Source organism: Eleutherodactylus coqui, chromosome 10, assembly GCF_035609145.1.
Source record: "Eleutherodactylus coqui strain aEleCoq1 chromosome 10, aEleCoq1.hap1, whole genome shotgun sequence".
NCBI lineage: Eukaryota > Metazoa > Chordata > Amphibia > Anura > Eleutherodactylidae > Eleutherodactylus > Eleutherodactylus coqui.
Window position 1 is genome coordinate 27,379,675 of NC_089846.1, and position 21,571 is coordinate 27,401,245.

Consider the following 21,571-nt stretch of genomic DNA (forward strand, 5'->3'; position numbering starts at 1 on the left):
ATCCTACCACTCACAGTTAAATGTATTCTTCATCATTTACAGCTGTTAAGGATGCTGCCACTCAGCGCAAACACAACCTGTACCGGGACAGTATGGTGATGCACAACAGTGACCCCAACCTTCATCTTCTTGGTGAGGCGCCTCCCATTAATTGGACCGATGAATATGGCAACAGTACTGAAAATGCTGGAGACTGGCATGGCAGAGCGCGCCAAGTGGTCTCTATTATTCAAGACGATGAAGCGCCAGATTACGTAGAATCATGCCTAGAGGCTCCAGCTAACGAAGACATCCCCGAGGAAGGAGGGTCTAGTGATGTGTGCGCAATCCGTAGCATGTTGGTGAAAGAATATAATGTAACAGTACCGGACCCTGCAGAAAGATCCGCCCAAGTAGAGCCTGAAGAAGAGGTCTCGCACCCGTCTCACACAGAGCAAGCGATACCTGCTGAGCTTCAAGAGCCGCAACCGGAAGTGCAGGTCTCATCTCATGAACATTATGAAGATAAGCTGGATTATAGTCCTACAGAGGAGATGCCGGAACACCACAACCCTGTCCAAAGTGTAGAAGCAACACCCGAAACAGAGCAGGTACGAGAATACAGCAATGTAACAGACGTCTTAGGACACGACAACCGAGAAGATGTTCATACTGATCACGAGGAACGGCCTCGGGTGACAATTGACCATTTGGTCGAAGAACATCAACCATTTAGTCAGGAGGAAAAATCTGAGGTTCATGAGAATGAAGAGTCCCAACAGAAGTTGGTAATAGAACATCCCAGTCCAGAACACGATAGCATTGAAGCCGCAGACCACACAGTACAGCATCCTCAGACACAACAGGAGGAAAGTTCTTCCCTCGTCACCCCTACAGAAGAAAGCCAAACACAGCTGCTCCAGTCTCCTGTAACACACATAGTACATTCCACTCCCGATAGTGGTTTCCAATCACCCCTAAGTGAGGAAGAGGAGGAAGGTGAAGGCTACAGAGAGATCCCAATACCTGCTCCAAGGAAGCGTGATGAAGTTATCACCCCATTCTGAGTACCAGTAATATGGGACTGAGGCTGTAAAATGGACTTCTATGGAGGGCAGAAGCGGCACCAAGCTCCCCTTCCTCTTGGCACAACTTATTTAAATGCTTTTTTTGCTCTGCTACCCTCCACTACGCCCGAGCTGCTATTTTTTTTGCATTTTTTTTTAACCCCGTTTTACAAAGTATTTTCTTTTCGCCTTTTTTTTTAATCTTCCCCAGCACACGTCGCTGCACCTCCCCATTACACGGCTACTGTATATTGACCTGACTGGCACACTGATCACCAAGACAGCCACTAACTCACACCCTGATGGTAATTTATGATTTTTCCGCTTCTGCAGATCGTAGTCTTAGAGCTTTACATTCCTAACTGTGTCACTTTGTGCACACTTCCATTACTGCCACCTCCACACGTGTTCTTGCTGCGCCCCTACAGACTTGTATAAACACTAACTCCAACGACCGCTTCAATGTCTCCCTCTGGTGGAAGGCTCAGAGTATGCCGCAATCATTTTACAGATTGGGGGCAGTCACACCCATCATTTAGTTTTCCTATGTAAGTATGAGGTGATTATATTTGACTGTACAGCTTGTTAGACATTCCAAAAGTTCCCTTGATGACCGAATTCCTTACCTTCTGAACCTTTATACTTGATGTATCCTTATGGGGTCCCATGCTGCCCAAGGATCCCCCCACTGTTGCAATCAAAACCTGGTTGGCAAAACTAGCCATAGGAGACCCTAACCAGTTCAGTTCCTGGATAAAGGTGAAGCGTTTGGGATTAAGGACACGACAGGAGTAAGCCCCCCGCTGTTACAGACCGACCTGGAGATGTCCGACTAGGGAAGCATTCTCACTCCTTGCACATCGTTTTGGGGCGTCCCAATGTTTGAAGCCGAGCAGTGCCTTTTTATCTCAATCCAGACCTGCGGATTTTCCTCTTTTAAATATATTTTATTAAAACTTTTAAATGTTTTAAAGAAAAAAAAAGCTTCTAATTAATAATAAATAAAAAAAACTTTATTATAAGAAATTCAGAAGCGTCTGAAACGTTTTCTGTGGATTTTCCCCACTGCCTGAGTGAAGGACGCATTTCAGTCCAGTGTAAAATATTAGTAGGCAAATGTCCCATAGTTATTAATTAAGCAAAAGAAAGCATAATGAAGCTGGAGAAGGTACAGTAAAAGCAGCCCTGTAGTGGTGGAACCTGAGCGGTCCCCTCAGTGATCTCTGAGGAGTACGGAAACATTTAATGGGCGCTTAAAAGTTTACAAAAAAGTCTGAAGAGTTTCCCATGTAGAACGTGGATCTGACGCAGGGCGGCTCTGTTGAATGGTGAAGCTTACTCTGCAGGCACACTTTGGTTCTGTACTTGTTCATAAAAAGCTATGTCCAGGCTCAGGCAGCTGCGCTATTTGTTCCGTTTGAAAACCAGAATTCTTTCCGTTTTTTACAAATACATTGAAATCAATGGGGATCAAAACAGAAACTTCTAACTCCATTTGTACTCCCGTTTCTCTGCTCCTCAAACGGAGCCGAAATGCTGAACTGAGACTAATGCCGTGTGGGTGAGCCCTTAACCTCTTATTGTCCCAGTGCACCCAAAATGAAAGCTTTTACGTTTCCTATTGCCAACTTATTTCTAAACCTCCATGGTAACCAACAAGAAACCTTTTCTGCGCTGATTTCACAGTCCTACTTGTACTCGTTTCCGATTTTATGCTGCATACGGGGTTATTCAAAAAGGAGCAGATTTGGGGATTTAAATCGCAAACTAAAAAAGGGTCAATAATCCGCAGATGACCACAAAGTGGAAGTTTCAAAGTTTTATATGACGTACCAGTAAGTTCCATCTCCTGCCACACTGAGGCGCACTCTCGTTGGTAGGAAAATGGTGAGGCTTCAGGAGAAATCGTTTTATAGGCTTGAATTGGCCACGTGTGACTCCATTGTTCAAGTGCAATCTGAATTCCATCGGCCATTTGAAAAACCGCAAATTTACGAGTGGCACGAAAACTTGTTTACATATGCAAACAGAAAAGCATTGTTCACCCATGTAAATGAGACGCCCAGCGCTGCGAGGTGGTAGAAAATGGAACTCGCTGGTATGTCGGAAAAAACGTTGAGCCTTCTGCTTTTCGGTGATGTGTGGATTGTGGTACCTGTCTTCTATCGTTGGTTGTTAACTCCTCACATCTGCTCCTTCTTTTTGAATAACCCTGTATATGCAGGAGGTTACAAATACATTGGGTACTAGTGGAAGAACGTATGGCTGCAGGATCAGAATACACAGGGTTTCGGGGGTGTTACCATGGAGACAGGTTTGCATAGGAGCTATAAACACAAAACTATTGCAAAACTTTCCTAAGTTGTTTCACTCTTCATTTGAGATGCATTAGTACAATAATCAAGTTACAAAAGGTGACAATCGCCTCCAATTGTCAAAAGTGGGGAAGTAATGCAGATAGGACACTTTCTGTCCAGGGTCCCCTTTTTAAAAAAAGAATTATTAAAGGGGTATTCCCAAAATTGAATCGCCTACCCATATGATTGGTGATGAGTCTGATCAGTGGGCATCTCCCTGTTCCTGAGCCCAGGAGGTCTGTGTTTTTCTCTCCTCCTCACTCCATTCCCCGCAGTGAAGAGGAGCTTGAATGGAGCAGCAGTAAAGTATGTGCAGCGCTACTCCATTAACACTTTCCAACCCAATTTTGGATTCAGAGTTTCCTAAAAGGCTTTCTCTTTCTGCTGTTATACAATGGTGCCATCTGCTGGCTAAAGCCAGTGTGTGCGTGCCAGAGAGGCACTGACAGTGGAGTGGCTGGCAATAGACTGTAATACCACCCTGTCGGATGTCTTCTGACATTGGAGCTGTACAAGCTTCAATCAGAATGTTGGAAGATGTCAGACAGTGGATAGGAAAGGGTTAATTTTCAATGTGACTGTGGGACACAGCTGAGCGCTTGTACTCGGCTATTTCTCTCAGCCCCATTGAAGATGAATGGTTCTGCACCTTATATGTGACTGCTGCTCCGTTCAATCGGACGCCACTTCAGCCTTTTTCAACTGCCATAAGGCTGGTTGGGCCGAAACGCGTTGTGATTCTATTCATAGGGGTTGCTGAAATACGATAAAAGAATCTGAAAAGCAGTGAGTGCCTTAGACAACCTGAACTCACCGCATCATCGATTCCTAGGTCAGTAGTCGGCCAGCCTCGTCACTTAGGAAGTCCTCTATAAACTGTGAGGCTTTGGGTATCTAGCAAGAAGAGGAAACGCCACGTAGTATCCAAGGGCAGAGCCAAGAACAACGGCTAGAAAGATGGCAACATTGTAGGACATGACGCACAACATCAACACGTATCCGAGGAAAACCTGGGCTGTGTGCAGGAGGGCGAGAGAGGAGTGCAGGAACCACCACCTGTGTGTAGAGAGAGCAGTGAGTACAGGGAAGGGGGGGGGGGGGATATGATACCTACAGGGTCCGATCCACAGACACTTACCGACAGGATGAAGAAGAGAACTGCACCGCTGGAGGGGTCTCCCCCAAAGGATCAGGAGTGAGCGAGGTGTCAGAAGTTGACGGTAAGTCCGCCTCTGTGTCCGAGAGGAGTGGGGGACAAAATGCAGAATCTGGCGTTACAGGCAGCGTCTGGAGAACCCTGGTGAGAAGGTTGGACTTCCACACCTTTGAAATCTCATAGAGGATGGTGAGGAGCAGAACGACCATGAATGACAGCATGAGACCTGGAGGAAGAAACCGTAATGTCACGAGAGGGGTTTGTGTAGGATATACAACCTGGGTGAGAGGTCCTCTATGTAACCCGGGCCGACTATAGAGCAGTCACCACATGACCCCTCCTATGTGCGTTTCAGAACCCCTATGTTCTCAAGAGTCTTTACCCAAGAATACTGGTTTGTTTGGGGTTTTTTTCTCTTTACTGATTTTCCAATTTTTTTTTTTTCCCGGGTCTTATTACTATCATAAGGATCCTAAAACACGCACATTGGGAGATATTTGTAAACTTTTGGTGCCAGCCCTTATTTGCAACTTTCTACCTTGACACCAGTTCCCCATATTTTTGAGAAGTGGGTGTTGCTTGCCAGGTGTGGGTGTGGCCAGCCTTTCGCAACAGATTTATGGATAATTTGTTACAAAAACGGGCATAAATTAAACAAGAAGAAATCTACTCCAGCTTGTAGATTTCTTTGCGTGTGGAAGATGTACCTCTTCATACATCAGGTGCATCATCAGATATTAATGGGGTTTCCAGGGAAATAGTATTGTTGTTTCCTCAGGATAGGTGGTTAATAGTTGATCGGCTGGGATCCGTCATTCAGGACCCTGGCCGATCAGCTGCCTGCTGTCAGCACTGCTACTCACGGGTCGGAGCAGAAGCTGATGTGCCGAACCTTTTGTAGTGGCGGACGCTTGTAACTGCATGTGTAGCTCTCACTAAAATCAAGGACAGCTTCACCTGCAGTTACAAGCGCCGGCCACTACATGGGTCAGAGCTGCGACTTCTGCTCCAACTCCTGTGTACTATGGTGCTGACAGCGGGTGCCCGATCAACTGATCGACTGCTGTCTCAAACTGTGGCGTGTGGGTAAAAAAATATCTATCAGTTGTTTGCTGTGGATTGCATGTGCTGGCATGTGTGATCAAGTCTGCCATTGGAAAAAAAAACTAGCACCCTCTAGTTCTTCACGCGGGTGTAAGCATATTTCAGACGGGAAATGCGCACCGTGTTTGTGTGACCGACATCTGCTTATGCCTGCGTATTTCACCAGTTCTGGCGTAACAACACAAAAAATACGCACAAAATCACATTGATTTTAGAATGCAACTCCACAGCAAAAATGGAAATTCACAGAAAAGGAAATGACTCGCCCTAGAATCACACGACTGCAGACACAAGTGACAGCTGAGATATCTGATGTACTTCCAATGATCACCCGATATCACATATACTTGTGTAAGTTCACATCCTGTATATTAGGCTAGTGTCACAGGCCCGTATATCTGAGCCAGTAATGCGGACGCCCGGCCGCGGCTCTACTGACCTTTTATGATGGTGTGAGTTTAGGTCAGTAGACCCGTGATTGGGCCGGGCCACACACCCATAAGTGCGTACTGCCTGTAATACGCTCTTCTGAAACCGGCCTTATTGAAAGTCCACTAATCTGGAAACCCAACGTTCTTGGATACTGGATAGTTCAAAACCAGATCCCATTAGTAACACTAGACAGCGGGAAAAGTCCCTGCTGGTTTGGCATTCCTGCGAAGCCCAATGGAGGAGATGAATTCTATCTCTTACTGCCAGGTATTTTAGAAAAATGGCAGCTACAATGCATCTCTGTAGCGGGAGCTGAAAAACTGCTCTTACTGCCGAGAACCCTGCTGATCACCCAAATGAAGGGGCTGCAATGCTCACCAAAGGGTTGTCCCATTATTGCCGGTTAGCTCCTCTCGGCAGGTGAATAGACATCATGTGTTGACATGTGACAATGACAGCCGAAGGGGCGCACAACCATCGGGTGAGCGATACACCCCTTCATGTCAGCAATCAGCGGCGGTCTCCGCACCTGATAAAAACTTTTGATATATTACTCTGACGTGTCAAAAGTTTGCAATCACTCTTAAAGGTGTTAAAGACCAAACCTGTTAGCGCCTTACACTGTAATCACATCTGCGCCAGGGATTCAGTTATTGGAGCAGGTAGACTGAATCCCCTGGATGTACAGATCCGTCTTGTAACGGAACCACGCTGTGCCCAACCGACCCGTTGACTATAATGGGGTCCGTTCAGTTCCTGCACCCGTCTAATATTTTACCGGACGAATAAGTCCTGCAGGCACAACATTGCTGTCCGGCGTGTCACATGCGATCTGCGTCTGAGGCGCTGAATGGAGCCTGCAACACAGATGGAAGTAGAGGCTTAGGCGCTGCCCACGACAGAGGACCCTGCGGGCCTTCTACCTACCCGCCCGGGTCTTCATTTTCTTCCCTGCGGTCGTGTACGGAAGCACCGGCTGGCGTGCTGCCACATGTAAGCAGTGGAGTTTTTTTTCTAAACTCCTGCTTTCTCTCAGAATCCACGGCCCATCCACAATTCAATTGCGGACGGGCCATGGATCAGACTGCTTCCATTGACTTCAATGGCCGCTGTCCATGTGGGACCCGCACTGAAATGGAGCATGCTGCCATTTTTTTCCTTTTTCTCAAACCAAAAGGTCCGCTAATCAAATCCGCATGCTTTATTTCATTTGCGGACGCCCATGGTTTCCTATAGGCGGCTTGATTTGTGGATCTTCCGCACGGATTTCGCAAATCAGATCCGCCCATGGACATTGGGCCTTAACACACCCCATTGTTACAATCGGTTATTAGGTGCGTTAAATGCAGAAATGCACTAAAATGGAGCAGACAGCATTCGAAAATCACACCGTTTGAATACAGCGTTTGTAACGCTCGTCTGAGAAGCCCCATGGAAATCAATGGAGGCGGTTTCCAGCGTCTGTTTAAAGTGCTGTAAAGAACGGGTGTGTGAGAGAGAGAGTGGCCCTAATGACCAGGTCACAGTTTGGAAACCTGCTCTGTCACTTTAACAAAGAATCACTCCGTAAAGGTTTAGCACATGCAGCCCCCCTGACATCGGACGGATAGAGGTGCTAACATTTAAAATTAAGGATACATTTTAAGGTAATACTTTCAGCTGCAGGAAGTCATGGTCACATGTTGGGCTCGTTTTCAGATATAGATTTTAATTTGTTTACTTTATTAAAAAAGGACATTTGAAAAATGTTGTACGTTTCTGAGCAATTTAGGAGACGGACAATAATTTAAGTGTATTTCTATTTAAAGTTACAATAAAGTAAATCTAATCGGATTGACGAATTTCAGTTAATTGCTGTAATGACCCAGTGCTGTAATAAATTATTATAATGAAGTGGAAAATGTGTATCAAATTCTTAATTCAACCAGGGGTGCGGATTTGCAGCACTTCACTCAAAAGGGTTGAATCGGGTGCTACGGCTGCACCAAAATCTGCTACTTATAAACGGGCCCTTATACGTTTATTTCTGGTTTAATTTTTTTTTAAAAAGCCCCCCCCCCACACTATATAATCACCTATACTGAGTGAATAGTATAGGTGATTGCAGGTTACTACTGCCCCCCTCTGGTGATGTAGCTCAGCTCTCTTGTACTGCGGGGGCTCGGGTCTTGTGGCCCCAATAAGAGGTACCAGAAAAGATGGCATCAGTACTGCAATCTGGATGAGGCTTTACACAAAGCCAAGCAGCGGCTGTGTACCCATGCGAGGCTCTGCGCACCGCCGGCTCCCCTTACTGTATTGGTGCCTGTAGGAGGCAGGTCATTCCGATCTACTAGACATATAGGGACAGTGCTTGCAGGGCGCAGTAAGTGGTATTCGGCGTCTCTTACCTGCCAGGGTCTGGACCGTCCAGAAGTCAAACAAGAGGGTCACGTTGTCCGAGAAAATAAAATGCATCTGAGGGAGAAAAACGATAAACTGTGAATGCCGAGATAAAAGAGTCCAAGCCGGCTCCGGCGCTGTATCTCCGTACGGGTGGCCGATACTGAAATAACAATGGTGTACTGGAATGGGAAGACATGGATGTGCTACACTATGGTATGACATGTGGACCCCTGGGGGCCACAGAACATGGATTTCAGTTTTGCATTGAGAGAGTAAAACCGAATTGCCGAGTTGAAGAGTAGCATGTGAGAAGGAAAAGTCCGCTTTCAGCATCTCTCCAAGTCCTGGTGGGACCGCTGCTATGGCTGACGTAAGGAAATTACTCAGTGGTCTCCTTCTGCTATGATACATGACTGGCGCCTTGTCGGACCTGTGGTCATTCCAAGCGACTCAACGAGGATTGGTACCCGAATCTGCTACAAACGACGGCGGATGAGTTCCTGGATGATTGGCCCCTATCATAGCAGAAGGACGACACTTTCCTTACCGCAGTCCTTGCAGCGGTCCCACTGGGACTTAGAGAGACGTGGAAAGCGGATTTCTGCTCCTCACATGCTACCCTTCAACTTCACAATTGGGCTTTACTCTCTCTTACAGGGGCCACAACACAATTAAACCATGTTCCGGGGCCCCCAGGTGCACCATACCATCATGTAGTACATAAATAACTTCCTATTCACGTACACTACTGTTATTACATGATAGGACGCCAGTCCTGAGTTATAGCGCCAGATCCGGCTGCACAGAAGCCTGAGGCCATGTTCACACGGCACAAGGTTGCTGTACAATGTGGGCAGCAGATCCACAGCAGCACCATGTGGTTGGGAGATCACTCCGGCCTCAGAAGAGGTGGATCCGCAGCCAAGCTGATGCCAAGATGGACCTGCTGCCGATTACATTCCGCACGGGTTTTGTTCAGAACTCTTCCGCAGTGTGGGGTCAAGATTTTGAAAATCTCATCCACTTTGCTGCTGCGGATTTTCCATGCAGAGGGTCCAGATGGAAAATCCATCCGGTGTGAACCTGCCCATATACAACTAATCACGTCAACCAAAGCTGCGCCTTAAGGCCTCTTTCACACGGCCGACCGCGATATCGCTGCTTTGCTCCCACGATTTTGTAGCGTGAGCGATGCTATTTCTTAATAATCTTGCAGCGCTGCCGCCTGTGCTGAAATTGCGCAATTCTTTATGGTGACAGTCAATACGAGTTTCTAATGTTAAAATCGCATCGCACTAAAATCGCAAGTTCGTGCGATGCAATAAACAAGGAGGCTCCACAGGGAAACGGGAGAGAGAGAAAAAAAAAAAGTAGTCCATCGCAGATAGATTGAAAATGCCGACATTTTTTTTTCTCTCAACGCCCCATCAGTGAAAATACCGCAAATGTGAAGAAAACCACTGAAAATCACGGATTTCACAAACATGTCGCATCGCCGGGCGAATGTGCCATTTCGTAGTCCGTGTGAAAGCGGCCTAAGTGAAACAAGATGGAGCGCTGCGCTCTCACCCAGTACTTCAGTGGTTGATACAGCTTACACCCCTCCCAATATGTTCCATTTACCCCATTATAAACCAGTAAGGCTCCTTGTTAGAAGAGCAGATTCTCGCTTCCATGAGCGATCGAGTGACGTCACCGCCAGCGCCTTCGCTCTCCTGCAGTCAGTTTACAGCGGTACATTCATCATTGACTTGTTCCAACGAGAATTGTTCAGTCGTTCACATTGTGAAAGACTGAATGAGAAGTGAACGAGCCGACAAGAAACGGACGATCGAAGGCTTATTAGTCGGCGATCAGTCGTTGCCTGCATTTAGACCGTATGATTAGCGCTCACGTTTTTATTTTTTTTTCCAGCTCTTAGCCGGTGCTTAACCAATGCTAAAAATGCTGCCCTAAAACAAAACGCAGTATATTCTATTTTCGGGCGTTGCGGCGCATATTTGACGCCCTGCATGGCCCATTGAAATGAATGGGGTGCGTTACAAACGTTGTAAAACCCCGTGAACAGTGTTTTTAACCCTGATTACTATGTCACCGGGAGGGGTGAAAAGAATAACGGTGACATCATCAGCTTACACTGCCTGCATTGTTACCGCACAAAATATGCACGACCATAGGCGGTTTCACGTGCACCCGCCGGCGCCGTAAAGAACGCGTGAACAGGTGCATAAATCTAACGTTTGTGCGCCCGTTCAGACGTCACGGGATCGGAACATATAAGCGGAGCCTACATTGCCGTCATTTGGGGGGAGGCAGTTCCCTTCCGTCCCTGGCTCTCTTTGCAATGGGAGTAGGCAAAGGGGGGGGAGTTTAGCAGTCACGCGGCTACACTCCCTTCCACCTCCCTTCTCCAGCTGCTGCCATTGGCTCCCATAGGAGTCTATGGCAGCGGACGTATTCCTTCCAGGAAAGATAGCTGCAGGACTATGTTTCCCACCTGGCGCTATATTGGTCGGCCGGGCGCTCTTACACCGTGGGAATGCGCCTGTGTGATCTGATGCAGTATAACCCAATGTATCAGATGGTAGCGTATATCGGCCGGCCGTAAAAAGTAAAGCCTAAGGAGGGTTTGTGAGTGGCGGCTCCTCAGTGTCCTCACACGGGCACCGTGCGCCTCCATGTAGTAGTCTGGCTGTCTGCATGTTGGGGAATAAGTGGTTTATATGCCTACCCTCCTGTATCCGTATATCAGAGAGTATATGGCCGCTTCCTGGGATTTTTTTCTTTGACTCCATTCCCCGGGTAAAGCTAGAATTTCAAGCTGCACTTCAGTGTTGTATTACATCCTGTATACTGATCCCGGCCCAGAGAGAATACTCATCATGTGCATCATCCATCATGTCACGTCAGTGGCTGAAGCCCAAATAAACCATCACAGCTCCCCCCCCCCCCTCTCCCCAACCCAAGCTAGACGTGGTACCGCAGGGTACTAGAGCCTCCATGCCCACCCGTATCACATCTTGTATCCAAGCTAGAGGTGGTACAACAGGATACTAGAGCCTCCATGCCCACCTGTATCACATCTTGTATCCAAGCTAGAGGTGGTACAACAGGGTACTAAAACCTCCATGCCTGCCCGCATCACATCTTGTATCCAAGCTAGAGGTGGTACAACAGGGTACTAGAGCCTCCATGCCTGCCCGTATCACATCTTGTATCCAAGCTAGAAGCGGTACAACAGGGTACTAGAGCCTCCATGCCCGCCCGTATCACATCTTGTATCCAAGCTAGAAGCGGTACAACAGGGTACTAGAGCCTCCATGCCCGCCTGTATCACATCTTGTATCCAAGCTAGAAGCGGTGTGATAGACATGATAATTATTTAGTATAAAATGTCTATCGCTATTTGTATATAACCCAAATGTATTTTGCTATTGTAATGACTTTCAGCTCTGAGGAGTTCAAAGGACACACACAATCTAATCATGGTATTTGCTAGCCAATGGATGGGTGATGTATTTGCTCTAAATACATCGAAGTTGCTCAACCAGTTTCTAAGAAGTTAAAGGGCCATAGTGTCGTGTATATCCTGTGTGTTTACCTAGGCCCCCTTCCACTCTTCAAACACAAGCTAGTTAAACACATCTTGTCAACTACACAGAATTCCTTAAGGTTGTCTGCATGCTAAAGAATACAAAGTCCATACTATGGCGGACGTGAGAGAGGGTGGGCAGAGAGGTGGGCAGAGAGGTGGGGGATTCTGTATGATCCGACAAATGAGAATCCTATATGTTACTGATGTAACCTGTTGCACGCCCATTGTGTGTCTGTACAATAAAAGGCCCTGTCTGGCTGTTTCTGGACGGAGAGCCATTTTTAACATGAGATTCATACCTTGTGTTTGACTTGGTCAGTGTGCGCATACTGCTTCCACACAATTAGGAAAGCGACAAAATACCCCAAAGCCTGCTGGAGAAACCGTAATCCAGCACAATTGGAGTCCCTGGGTGAGCGAGTGGATCTGTGAGGTCACAGCCTGGAACGTACAGAGATCGGCAGATGGCACGCAGAACTCAGGGGCCCGAAAATCTACAGAACACGGTAAGATTGCTTTATCTACCTGTGTCAAAGCTGGGTTCTGACTGCTTTTCTGCCTGTTCCTGAGCCAGACTGGACCTTCACTGAAAGACAGGTAATAACTCTAGTTCTGTCCACTCGGGAAAATCACCACGTTACCTGTCTAGGGGTATTTTGTACGCTGTGTATGCTGTTATGTCTGAGACGGTTAAAAATTGTGTATACAAGACCAAGAGATAAATTCTGTGAGGGTTAATGTGTCGGGAGGGCGGACTCGGCTGTTTAAGTCTGAGGGAACACGCCAGTGACACGTGCTCCTAGGTAAAACTAGTGTGAGGTTAGGAAGATTTATGATACGTATACTTAACTTTATGATTGAGCGTGTTATGTTCTCATATGTGGAAAGGTATATACGTATGAAGTATAGTCGTGCTTTGTGACGGCTGATTTCTCCAGAATATTATTGAGGTTTTGGTCATTGAAAATAATCGTCAGTCTCTGTGTATAGCTAAATGTCCTGTCTAAGACGTGTACAGGAAGTGCTCTTCGGGATTGCTAGTAGACCTTGGGTTGATATAAAGGTAGATGAGATATATACCTTGGGTTGATATAAAGGTGGATGAGATATATATATACCTTGAGCCGTTGTGGGTATTCTCCAGTAATCCCGTCTGTCTGCTATTATAGAAACAATGTGCAGTGTTGATTATTGGGGGAGGGGTGCTGGTAAGAGAGTGGACTGAAGTTAAGCCACTAAGAGCACTTCTCAATTAACCCTTTCTGTTTACTTTGTCTTTCCCTGTGTTTTATAGAATTAATGCGTATTGTAATCTGAGTGGGAAAGAAGGGTTATATGGGAAGGATTTGAAGAAAGCAGATTTTACAAGAGAAACAGTACTGTGTGCAGAAACTTCGAATAGGCTAGAATAAGCAGGTAGCATAGAGTTGAGCAAAGTGAGCAAGGCCAAAGGTCAGAGAGCTTGTCATCTGGTTGCTGAAGGCAGCAGAGTTTACTGAACATGTAGAAATGTTATACAAAGAGAAGGACCAGGAAAAGTTGCAGAAAGAAATGTTAGGTCATGGACAGGTAAGATAGGTTGTAGAAAGTTTTCAGAAGATGAGCAGGAAGCCTAGCAGAAAGAAATGTGTTTTTAGATTGCTAGAAGGAGGTATAATGTAGTTAAGAGATTGAAGAGGGGAAAGCATGTGGGGGGGTATGTGTATTGCTTATGAACAATGTAATGTCTTTGTGTTGACTGCGGCCCCTCCCTGTAATGGCGGCCGTGCTTGCAATGTTTACAATCCAACATAGTGTGACTCTGCAGTAAATGTAGTGAGGCCTGCCCCCACCCTGAAGTTATTTCCCCCCATGTGCTCACTTTCAGGGTGTGTGATGTTACTTCCGGTCCCTCCCCATCCGGGACAGGACCTGGCCCCGCCCCTTCCTCCTCCAGCGGCCATCTTGCCTCACCTGGACGTGCTGCTACTCAGCAGCCATTTTGCCTCACCTGGGAGTGCTGCTGCCCCTGGCCCCGCCCGTTCCTCCGGCAGCCATTTTGCCTCACTTGGGAGATTTGTAGCCCCGCCCCTTTCTGCCTCTGGCGGCCATTTTGCTGCATTTGGGAAGCCTATATTTCCCAATGCCACTGTATCCAGTGCTAACATCATGATTGTCTGAAGTAAGGTTTTGTTTGACCAGACTTTGTTACGCTCCAAGATGTGGCCACTTTGGATGTGTGATAAGTTCAGGGAAACAAACCTTTGTGGAGATGCAGCTTGGGACATAGTAGACGACTAAGCTGGTTTATAGTGCATGGAAGATTGGAGTTGATGCATGGGGGGCAGAGGCCGGGAATACATGACAGGGGACGCTCTCTCATGTTCCCAGGGGCTCTGTTTTCCACTGCCCGCTTCTCCAATGGATACTCAGACAGATGATGTTACGGAAGGCTCCTACAGATGAAATAATTTCCCTATAGTCACCCAGCAAACTTTTTCATGCAATTTGGTGAAGTAATTTTACTTTTTATGTGAAGAAAGAGGGACTGAATTGCCCAGAGTAGGATGTTAAGTCATCCGTATTCTTTAGTTTTTCTTTAAGCCTTTTGTATATTCTAGTGTCAGTCTACACTGAAGCTATAATTATATTCCGACAGGAGAGTAAAAGCTAAACGCTGGCCATACCCTGAAATACTATTACACTGGGTGACGTAAAATTTGAATCGTGTGGCGACCCCTTGTGTTAAAAAATGCTAACTGCGACCTGAAATAAAAAAAATTTTTTTTTTTTAAGGAGATTTTCGCTCAGACTTCGCTGCATACAATGTCACCTTGACCTACAAAGTGCTTGTTTTTGTGCCTCTTGGTTTACTAGTTTGAACGCAATGACTCTTTTTCCATTGAGTATTGCGGTTCAAAAGGGGGGAGGCATAGGTGATCTGGGTCATAGATGATCTAGGTGTTGTAGATCAGCTATTGGGTTTGAAAAAAAAATAAATAAATGATTTTGTGCTACAAGGTTCCGAGCCATGTGAAATAGAACATCAGCACGATTATTTAGTACTAATTCAGTAAGAAACTGCAGATATGCAAACAGTTACCAGAACCCCTGTTGATAATGCATATGTTGAGCTTTTTGCAGATGGTACCAGGGTGAGGATTGATGACTCCACATCGGATATGCAGTGGTCACACAACAAGATGTCCTAGAAGCAGAAGCTCTGCCTCCGCATGTCACAGTACAATAAGCGGAATGGAAGGCCCTCACTGAGGCGTGTAGAGTGGCGAGAGGTAAGACCGGCAATCCTTTACACTGACTCCTGGTATGCATTTGGCATAGCTCATGATTACGGCCCAATATGGAAGGCCAGACAGTTTTTTACCTTAGCAGGACAACCAATTGAGAATGGTGCAACGGTACAGAGTCGCATGGAGGCCCTACTTCTACCTGACAAAGTTGAGAGTTCGCACCGATTCCTACACTGGAGAGGCGAGAGACGACACACTCGCTGACAGCGCAGCAAAGGCAGCGGCCCTCAAGCCGTGGAAGAAAGAAGAAAGATACTGACAGCATGAGTCAGTGGTAAAAAAAAAAAAAAAAAAAAAAACTTTGGACATTGACAAAAATTTGGACTTTGATATGCTAAAGACTTTTACAGTTACCAGCCAGCAAGGAAGGAAAAAATAAATGGACTAATATGGGAGCAGCAGAAACAGGACAGCGTGTGGTGAACGGTCAACAGCACTTGCCCACCACAGTTCCTGTATCCCATGATGGCCCAGCTGATGGACGGAAAGACCCACCTAGTAAAGCAGTAATGACGACGACGCTTGAAAGAGGTTGGGCGACTTCTAGGTTCTCTGTAGCTGCTGCATCATTTGTCCGGTTTAGCATGATCTATGCCATGGGTAAGTCAGGGCAGAAGTAAATTTGCCACACCACACTTGCCGGGACCACTCTACCCATTTCAGGGATTGCAAATTGACTACGTTCAGCTCCCACTTGTTGGGAAGTAGGAATACGTGCTTGTTGTTGATGTCTTTGCAGGTTGGAGGCCGACCCTGTTACCAAGGTAAACAAGTAGGTAACCGCAAAGAAGCTCATGAACGAGGTAAACTGTGAATATGGGGTACCAGAAGTGATTCAGAGTCAGACAGAGGTATAAACTTTGCAGGTGAATGTAACATGTCATGTCTGCTCTGGATGTATCCCAGGCCTTTTACATACTGTACCACCTTTAGTGTAGTGGAAAGGTGGAGAGACGTAGTGGCACGCAAAAATTAAGATACTTAAAAATGACGCCACTTTGGAAAGACTGTCATCCAATAGCCTTATACAGTGTTAGATATGAACCCAGGGGGGATTATACATTATCTCCCTACGAGATTGTTTGGGCTAGCCCCAAGACTAGGTCGTTACTATCCTCAGTAGTTACAATTACAATCTGATGTGTTGACTGAGTATGTGATTTCCGTTGTTAAAGAACTAACCAAAGCCTATGCACAGGTGTTCTCTTCCAGACTCAGAGGCAGACACTGGGACACATATCTTGCAGCCTGGGGATTGGGTGTGCATCAAGAAGTTCCCCAGGAAGCACCCTCCTGAGCCCCGATTTGATGGCCCCTACCAGGTGCTTCTGACTACTGCCACAGCTGTGAAACTAGCCGAAAGACTTACATGGATCAACGCTTCATACTGTAAGAAAGCTTCAGATCCGGGAGACCAGTCTTAGTTGTGCCAAAGACGTTACTCTGGTTAGGGCTAGTGAGAGAGGAAGGTAGCAACTGGAATCCTTAGTCGGAAGAATATGGGGGTATGGTTACCTTCTAGTATAACTCGTCCAATGCTCAAGTAGCCGCATATTCCTTCGACTATTGTACTGTGGTCCCGTGTCTAGGCGCAAGATCCCACCGCAGGCCAGATTTAGCTCAGTCCAGCTGGTTATATGACTTATATACCCGGGGAATACAATATGTTTGCGCCACTGATAACGTCTGGGGAGAAGACTGCCGTTATTGGGGATTAGTGGGATGGAACGCAGGAACAGACTAGTCCTATAAACCGCGAAGTGCCTTAAATAAGAAAAATAGGAGCGGGAAATCCCTAATTAGTCGTATAACCCTCCTTGAGAATAATAAGGACAGCAGGTATTGGAAGGCTGAACTTAGTATGCTGCTTGGTTTTAATGCGGTTGTTACACTAACCATGGGAGATCCAAGCCCGGGGGACGGGGAGACTTATAGTCTGGGGACATACCGGTACGGGAGGACAGATCCCTTAGGGAAGTTTAAAATAAGGGATATGGTAGATGCAGCCGAATGGAAGCCTTCACTTAGTCCCGTGCCCATAATTAACCCCCTCCGCCGTAAGATAAAGACCTTGACGAACATGATGATCATAGCCGACCCTACTTTTGAGGACACCTTGACAGTAGCGACTGGCTACTCTGACCAGAATCTCTGGTTGGAGTTGATGAGGTACAATGCTAACAGGAGCAACAAGTCTAACTGTTGCGTGTGCGGTAGTGCCCGACTACACTCGGGGATGGTCCCCCTAAATCTCCCTGTAGATGCTGAAGAGTGGTTTATTAGTCTCTTCACGAACATTTCCGCTAATTTCACTGTCCGTGAGAAATGGAAGAAGGAATACTCTATAACTACTTAAGTGTTTGCACCGGAGAGAGTATTACTGACTACCCTGGAAACTACACCTGCCAGGCAAATAGGCAGGGTGGAGGGAGATTTTTGGGGAACTCACCAACGGGTATTGCTCCTCCTACAGTATGATAGGAGGGGAATAGATGCAGAATCAGGTCCAGTCCTTAGGAGACGTTTACTGGCTTTGTGGAGACATGAGGTAGAGGACCCGCCTGGAGGGTAATTGGACAGGGGAGTGTGCCTTAGTAAAGCCCTTATGCTCCTCCACATCCTGTCAGACACCAACGTTTCCCTTGTTTGAAAAAGATGAAGAGCCAGTTCCGATAATGCCAACCACATGCGCTACCAAAGAAAAAGGAGAAATGTACTAGTACTGCGCCTGCCCCGATCTCCTAAGATGGATTGTCAGTGGAATTCCCATTTGCCTAGGGATAGTGCAGAAGACCTTAGGTTCCGGCGAGGGCACACCCTGTGGGGTGTTAACTTGTACAGATAGAGGGTATGGATGCCCGGAAATGAGCCCAGGGAATCCATGGCCTCCCTCTGAGGTGAGGTAGGGATCCCCCCCTCCTAGGAGTAGGGACTTACGGGCAGTGGGAAAGCCCTGACGCAAGGGTGAGGCGACTTGGACGTGTTCACCATTAGGACTATCTCCAGGAGGGACATTGGTGTGGGTGAAGATTAGGGAGTCCCACGCCGTGCGTACCTGTGCACGCTACTAGTATTGTAACATTATACTAGAGCGAGAAGAGAGACCCCTGGTGGTAGTTTTGATCTACACGTGTACATTGACGTCATGGGATAGCCAAGGGGGGTACCTGACAAGTTTTAAAAATTAGAGACCAAGTTAAAACTAGATTCGAGTCCACTTTCCTGATCATTAGGGTAAATAAATGTTGACTGGATTAATTATGTTTATTATAATTAGCAGTGGTTTATAAATTATACTAGAGACGCCTTATAGGGACTAGTCGACCAATAGGACCTACCTCGACTATGACTTTTTTTAAAATAGAGTGACCTCAGATATGACTTTAGCTAAAAAAGGGGAGTGTCTGAAAGATGATAGGGGAGACTTGTCATACCTACATCCTAGACGACACGTGACCCGCGGGTAAAGACGCAGTTGCTATTAAGAAGCTGACCACACTAACTAAAAAGAGCTAACTTTTGGGACCAGCACTCGCCATGGATGAGCGGGTGGTAAAGGATCCTGGCACAGACGGGCGTCGCTGTTGTATGTGAACTGATGATTACCTTTTCTGTTCTAGTCTGCTGTGTTATCCCCTGTGTCAGAGAGACCTGTGAAACTGATGCTGGAAAAGCCGCTCCCACCATGAGTTTGCTGGATGCATCCCCAGAAGGAGTGGACAAGTCCTACACCCCCTTGAAGACCCTAAAACGAACCTTCAACGCGCTCCAGTTATAGGCTCATGCGCAGAGAACTGTGAAAATTAGATAGAAAATTAGAGGATAGACATTTTAAGGGGGGATTGTGATAGACATGATAATTATTTAGTATAAAATGTCTATCGCTATTTGTATATAACCCAAATGTATTTTGCTATTGTAATGACTTTCAGCTCTGAGGAGTTCAAAGGACACACACAATCTAATCATGGTATTTGCTAGCCAATGGATGGGTGATGTATTTGCTCTAAATACATCGAAGTTGCTCAACCAGTTTCTAAGAAGTTAAAGGGCCATAGTGTCGTGTATATCCTGTGTGTTTACCTAGGCCCCCTTCCACTCTTCAAACACAAGCTAGTTAAACACATCTTGTCAACTACACAGAATTCCTTAAGGTTGTCTGCATGCTAAAGAATACAAAGTCCATACTATGGCGGACGTGAGAGAGGGTGGGCAGAGAGGTGGGCAGAGAGGTGGGGGATTCTGTATGATCCGACAAATGAGAATCCTATATGTTACTGATGTAACCTGTTGCACGCCCATTGTGTGTCTGTACAATAAAAGGCCCTGTCTGGCTGTTTCTGGACGGAGAGCCATTTTTAACATGAGATTCATACCTTGTGTTTGACTTGGTCAGTGTGCGCATACTGCTTCCACACAATTAGGAAAGCGACAAAATACCCCAAAGCCTGCTGGAGAAACCGTAATCCAGCACAGCGGTACAACAGGGTACTAGAGCATCCATGCCCACCCGTATCACATCTTGTATCCAAGCTAGAGGCGGTACAGCAGGGCACTAGAGCCTCCATGCCAGCCTGTATCACATCTTGTATCCAAGCTAGAAGCGGTACAACAGGGCACTAGAGCCTCCATGCCAGCCTGTATCACATCTTGTATCCAAGCTAGAGGTGGTACAACTGGGTACTAGAGCCTCCATGCCCGCCCGCATCACATCTTGTATCCAAGCTAGAAGCGGTATAACAGGGCACTAGAGCCTCCATGCCAGCCTGCGGGGGATCATGTCAGCAATGTGGGGAGCGGGGAGGCAGCGGCGCTGTCCAAAAAACAACGACAAGAGAAAAAAACGTGCGCCACAAATATATACCAGTGTGGACGGCCCAGACGCATGTACAGAGAGCACCGCCTGCCCCTCGGCAAACAAGGCGGGACCGCGGAGGGCGCCATCTGACCCAGGACAAATAAGGCAGGGCCCGCGGAGGGCGCTGCCTGCCCCTCGGCAAACAAGGCAGGGCCCGCGGAGGGCGCCGCCTGCCCCTCGGCAAACAAGGCAGGGCCCGCGGAGGGCGCCATCTGACCCAGGACAAATAGGGCAGGGCCGAAGAGGGCGCCGCCTGCCCCTAGGCAAACAAGGCAGGGCCCGCGGAGGGCACCACCTGCCCCTAGGTAAACAACGCAGGGCCACGGAGGGTGCCATCTGACCCAGGACAAATAAGGCAGGGCCGAAGAGGGCGCCACCTGCTCATGCGGCCTGTTTACACAGCAAACACAGCGTTCACTCGAGAAATTGTTCCGCCATTGACATTCGCTGTGTAAGAATGAGCGCCGTGTAAACGACTAGTGAACGAGCCGGCGACGGGTTTTATGCCCACATCAAATGAACAATTTACAGCTTGCTGTTGGCTGCGGTTACACTGATCGATTATCCCCCAGCAACCAATCACAGCGCAGCTCTCATACATTACACCTTCATGTAGACATGAACGCCGCGCTGTGATTGGCTGCTATGAACAACAGGGTTCATTTCTGAGTGAAGAGAATTGGCGGAAGGTGTAACTGAGCCCACATGACAGGAGGAGTAAACCGGTTTTCCCCGGGGAAGTAATAAGCGGTTGCACAACACCCGCAAGTCATGCTGGGAGTCGTAGTTCCACAGCACTTGCGAGCCTCAGGCTGTGTTGCCACCGGACTGTAATGTCCCAGGAGGGCGGCAGCGGCCGCGGGGTCACTCACCTGCATGGCAGCGGCTCTCAGGCTGCAACCCCGACACGCATTGGGACTTCCTAAACATCAGCTGACCGCGAGTTAAGAGGCGGGGCTTCCGCAGTCATGTGACTTGCTCGGCTCCTCCCAGTTCTCTACAGCCGCCATATTGCCCGCGGCTAAGGCTGCTGGATCAGTCAGCTGGTCCTGGCTGTGAGGGGGGCCACACAGTATAGTCATTAGTAGAGGGCAGTGTGAGGGTCTGTGGCCCTACTGACCCCCAAAGAGGGCGTAACTGCGTATGGTTATGGCATAAGTTTGCATATGCGTCACAAAAGTGTAAAAACAAAGGAATTCCTGGTGATAATACACGGTTTTAGTAAAAAAAATTAAAATAAATAAATATATATATATCAAAAATGTCTATATTTGCATACTTTAGGAAGAGGATAATCTTAACCCATTAATGACCTCATACTATAAAAAAAAAAAATATATATATATAT

At 47.1% G+C, this 21,571-nt stretch overlaps 2 protein-coding genes across 2 annotated transcripts in view; one reads left to right on the forward strand and one right to left on the reverse strand.

Annotated features, from left to right (window-relative positions):
• NIBAN2 (niban apoptosis regulator 2) overlaps positions 1 to 2,072 on the forward strand; it is a 61,587-nt gene extending 59,515 nt beyond the window's left edge. Inside the window, exon 15 of the mRNA XM_066580691.1 lies at positions 43 to 2,072. Coding sequence (XP_066436788.1) covers positions 43 to 1,046 — 1,004 coding nt within the window. The 3' untranslated portion in view covers positions 1,047 to 2,072. The remainder of the gene's footprint in view (positions 1 to 42) is intronic.
• Positions 2,038 to 21,179, reverse strand: SLC31A2 (solute carrier family 31 member 2). The gene is made up of 4 exons (XM_066580692.1): positions 21,096 to 21,179; positions 8,486 to 8,552; positions 4,542 to 4,785; positions 2,038 to 4,459 (listed from the first exon to the last, which is right to left on the reverse strand). The coding sequence occupies exons 1-4, from the start codon at positions 21,099 to 21,101 to the stop codon at positions 4,273 to 4,275; spliced, it is 504 nt and encodes a 167-aa protein (XP_066436789.1). The 5' UTR covers positions 21,102 to 21,179; the 3' UTR covers positions 2,038 to 4,272.
• Between the last annotated feature and the right edge of the window lie 392 nt (positions 21,180 to 21,571).